The following is a 4648-nucleotide window of genomic DNA, read 5'->3' as shown; positions in this document are numbered from 1 at the left end:
GAGTGGGTTGTTTGGGCCAATAGATCTATTATCGTATTAACATGGGCTTTACAAAGTTAATGGTTGTGTGGATTAAAAATTACATGCACACATTCAAATTACGCAAGTATAAAATATTTCATGAATATATTTAAACACTTTTGCATGTATAACATAGCATAAAATAAGTTATTGCATGTTTTCCACACAATGATCAAAAGCATTAACAGGGCTATGAACTTACCTTTATCTTTCGATGAACTTGAATTAAGATTCAAAATGCTTGAATCTTTTGTTAGATGCCCTAAATAGTGGAGAGGTTACAACCTGTTGCTCATTTACAAGGATTGAGTCATAATTTCCTTTTATATTGCTGTTCTTATATTGTTCTTTGTGTTGTGCATGTCATACATGGTTTTCATGCCTCTAAATTTCCTCTTAACTATTGCATTATATATATTTATATATTGCATCATATGTATGAAGATAACGAAGAACAGAGATTGGTGACCCGATGTTTTCGCTTTGTCCCGTAGATAAACTGACAACAGATCAATTTAATCGCCGTTTATTTGTGTTAATTTACATATCTTCGATAATCTTTACATTGAGCATGTTAGCATTCAAACCTGCTTGATAAAAATATGCACTATATTCGAGCCATTTGTGCTACAAGGTCACGCTATTTTGTTAAAACCAGTCGCTATATAAGTCAGTCCAAAACAGTTAGACATAATGTGAGGATGTTTAGCCTTCGACAGCATGTTCGGCATTTGATTGCTCTGAAGTGGAGTAGTATTATAATCCCAAATTGTAATCACCGTATCTTAACAGCATAAGTACCGAAATACTTACAGGTTAATATTTTAATCGTATAAAGTATAAACACTTTGTAAAAAACTGCATTAAGCAAAACATTATCACTATATAAATAAACTGGGATAATTTGAATAGAGTTGATTAGGAGAATAGGGACAACTAAATTAAATTATTTTACTTATATGCATGAATAGAGAACCAAACATCCTCAGAATATTATGATACAATGCCATGGCTAAATAAAATAAATATAAAAAAGGGCGAAAAAAGCCTCAGTCTTGCAATAACCTGTATAGTTACTCATCTAGCAACAAGGTCTCGCTTCGGGTCAAAGGAAAAACAATCACTTGACCCGAGCCGAACACCTTCACTGCATAAGATTTCCCTGTACACATTTGCATATACATATACATATTCCAGATTTCCATCTGTGATTTACTGAGGAAAGTATTGGCGTAAAATGTCAGTTCTATCCGTGTTTCTTAACTTGCGAAACGCATACAGTTCAATCTGTCTGACCCGTTCACGGCTCACACCCATCACATCCCCAATCTCCTGCAACGTTCGGGTTTTACCATCTTTTAACCCGAACCGCCACCTAATCACCTTTTGTTCTTTTTCATTTAATGTATTCAACACCTTATCTAAATCCTCAGACATTGTTTGTTTTATTAATATCTCCTCGGGCGTCTCTTGGTCAGGATCATCAATAAGGTCCTAAAAAACCGAAATGTCACATTATTATTATTAGACCATGTGTAGTCAGTCATAAAGCCCCACCCCTAGGCGTTATGCGCCACGTGGCGCCCAGTCAGAGTTATAGTCATCAAAATGCCTAAAAAAATGTTTTTTTTTTAATTTTCGTCCACATGTTCCGCGTTATATACAAAACGCTCAAAAAAAAAAACCCAAAACGCCGGGGGGGGGGGGGGGTTTGCCTAAGCTTGACTACCGATGATCTTATTAAAAACAATAAGCCCGTTATGCAAAATAAGAGATGAGGACAAACCGTGAGTTTGGTGTTGTTATCGAACCCGATAGGAATATCAATAGACCGGGCTGGTTTTGGGGCGTGTTCAGCAGACTGAATTCGTTTAATGGAAATGCCCGTTTCAACTGCAATTTCTGCACGGGTTGGTTGTCTTCCGAGCTGCTTATCTAATCGTTGTTTCGCCTCGTTTACCTTAGATTGCACTTCCACCATATAATACTGTATAATCAAAGAAAAACATGAAGTGAGTGAAATGATAAATATGCTCGTAACATGTGATCATTGGTTTTTCTTACGGGAACATGGATTATCCTGCTTTGTTCAACTCGTGACCTTTGGACCGCTTGCCTTATCCACCAATGAGCGTATGTCGAGAATTTGAAACCCTTTGAAGCATCAAATTTCTCTGCACTTTTCACCAGACCTCGGATTCCTTCCTGAAACGGGTCAACGGGTCGTTTTGTTATGTTTAATCCCAAACGGGTCAAATGGGCCAAAAAAGTCAAATGGTTCTATTTAGGGGTGGCAAATGTGACCCATTGGGTTGAATGAGTTGTATTAAAATGTATATAATGGGTCAGAATGGGTCAAACTAAAAAAAAGAAAATGATTGAAACGGGTCAAAACGGGTTGAAATTTCTCGAGTTTTTTTATTTTTTATTTTAATTGGAACGAAAAAATCGGAGGGAACTTTTTAGTACTTTTACTTTTTTAGTTTTTGATTTATATATCGAGTTATGATTTTTTAAATATTTTTTTTGAATTTTTAATGAGGGGTTTTTTAAATGGGTTAAAATGGGTTTTTGGAATCTCAACCCATTTCAAAAACCCCTCATTAAAAAAATCAAAAAAAATAATTAAAAAACCATAACTCGAAATATAAATCAAAAGCTAAAAAGGTAAAAATACTAAAAAGTTTCCTCCGTTTTTCTTATTCCAAAAAAAATAAAAAAATAAACCTCGAGAAATGTCAACCCGTTTTGACCCGTTTCAGTCATTTTCTTTTTTTAGTTTGGCCAATTATATACTAATACAACTCATTCAACCCATGGATCACATTTGCCACCCCTAGTTCTATTCAACAATAAGTATTATTATCGAACTGAGCAAAAAGTGTTTCCGGGTCAACCTGGCGTGGCCCGTTTCGGCCGGTCAAACTGGTCAATGCCACTTCTAAAAAAGTAAAAAGGTGACGCATACCTGAACAATATCTTGAAGATGGACCTTTGTTCCATAATAACTTCTTGCAACAGAAATAACAAGTCGAATATTGCTTCTGACCATTTTGTCCCTGCATTCTTCACCATAATGCAACCGTCTCCCTAACTGTACCTGATCAATGCCTGCAGCAGCAGCCCATTCTGAAATAGTTGGCGGGACCCCAAAACGGGCCGCTAGTTCTTTATGCACTTCTTGTAATTTCAATAGGTCCTGTATATTATTAAAAAAATAATATTCTGAAATTAAAAAAAAAAAAAAAACTTGTACCTGTATTCCTTTAGAAAGTTCAACTTCCTCAGCAGCAGTTAGAAGCTTAGCATTAGTCATTCCGCCTAAAAATGCCAAAACGTCTTTCTTTTCGCCACGTCTTCTGCTCGCTCCAGGTTTAACTGCCACGGCGGCAGCCCGCCCTCTGCCACCTGCAGACTTCACAGACAGACTCCCAGCTTCAGCCCGTTCTGCTGCCCGAATTCTCCTTTCTTTGCGTTTCACTTGGCGTTTTGATCTCACAGCTATGCTAGCTGATAGTTGTTCTTCCAACAGCTGAAGTTCTTCAGCTGTTGGTTCTGTTTCTTCAGTTTGCGACCCGAGCCCGTTTATGGAATTAACTGGCTCGGATAGTTTAAGTTTTTCGTTGATGTCCAATGTTTTGGGCTGTTGACTGTTCATTGCCAATGCTGCTGCACTTTTGGCAACTTCTATTGCAGCCTTTGCTAATGCAACTGCTTCAGCAGCTGCGATTTCGTATTCTTTTGTGGTTAATTCTGATGGCAAGATTGTTTCTTTATTCACCTAAATAAACGGTTTAATACCAATTAAAATTATAAATCAGTATTTATTTTTATATTATATATTTTGATAGTCAAATGGATATGTAAAGTGATACTGACCTGACCTACTGAACTATTAAAGGTCCATGGTCTGCTCGCGGTTATTGAATGAGATTCTAAAGATGGTAGCTTTAAATTTTCAATATCAAGAACTCCAGTTGATGATGATGGCCATTGTCTGTCAGAAGCACTTGAACTTGAATGAAGTTCTAAAGATGACAGTTGTAGCTTTTCTAAATTAAGAACTGTAGATTGTGCTGATACTGGTGGTGCTGTGGTTGATAAAACGCACCGAGTCGTGGACGAAGTAGGCTCTCTGCATTTTGCTGCATTTTAACCGATTTATACAATTAAGAGCAAATTTGATCACAAGAAAAAAAATCAACTTTAAACTCTCATTCATGTAGAGAAGGGTACTAGTTCCATAAGCCTAACACCATCTAGGTCCACAACCAACCGCAAACTCGCGAAGCATCAATTTTTTTTATTTTATGTTATTTTTTACAAGAAGACACCAAACTGTTTAAAAAATGACCCTAAACTCCAATTAACATAGCACTCATATCACTATTTCGTGTCTATTTTCGTTCTTTTAGACTGCAAAAGTGGGCTAAAAACAGACCTATGAAGTCTAGTAACATTTTAGCAGTTAATCAACTGAGCAAGGATTCAAATTTGTTCAAGTAGATGCATAATCAACTCATTTAAAAAAAGTGAAAACTTTTGTAACACTATGCATCAATATCAGAATTTGGACCGTCTAATCGATCAGTTAGTTCTACATGGATCACCTGTGTATATATAGATC

At 36.4% G+C, this 4648-nt stretch overlaps 1 protein-coding gene across 1 annotated transcript; it reads right to left on the bottom strand.

Moving 5' to 3' along the window:
* Positions 1-1045: 1045 nt before the first annotated feature.
* Positions 1046-4173, bottom strand: LOC143550463 (RNA polymerase sigma factor sigB-like; the record flags this gene model as incomplete). Its single annotated transcript, XM_077041100.1, has 6 exons — positions 1046-1515; positions 1808-2008; positions 2086-2226; positions 2990-3220; positions 3278-3802; positions 3901-4173. Coding segments are annotated over 6 exons (1653 nt in total), but the record flags the coding sequence as incomplete, so codon positions are not given.
* Between the last annotated feature and the right edge of the window lie 475 nt (positions 4174-4648).

The sequence above is a fragment of the Bidens hawaiensis genome, unplaced genomic scaffold (assembly GCF_021521415.1).
Source record: "Bidens hawaiensis isolate Kalapana, Puna unplaced genomic scaffold, B.hawaiensis_p1.1 tig00016042_1, whole genome shotgun sequence".
NCBI classification, from domain to species: Eukaryota; Viridiplantae; Streptophyta; class Magnoliopsida; order Asterales; family Asteraceae; genus Bidens; species Bidens hawaiensis.
Note: the sequence above shows the minus strand (reverse complement) of the source record. Positions and strands in the feature narration are given on the sequence as shown.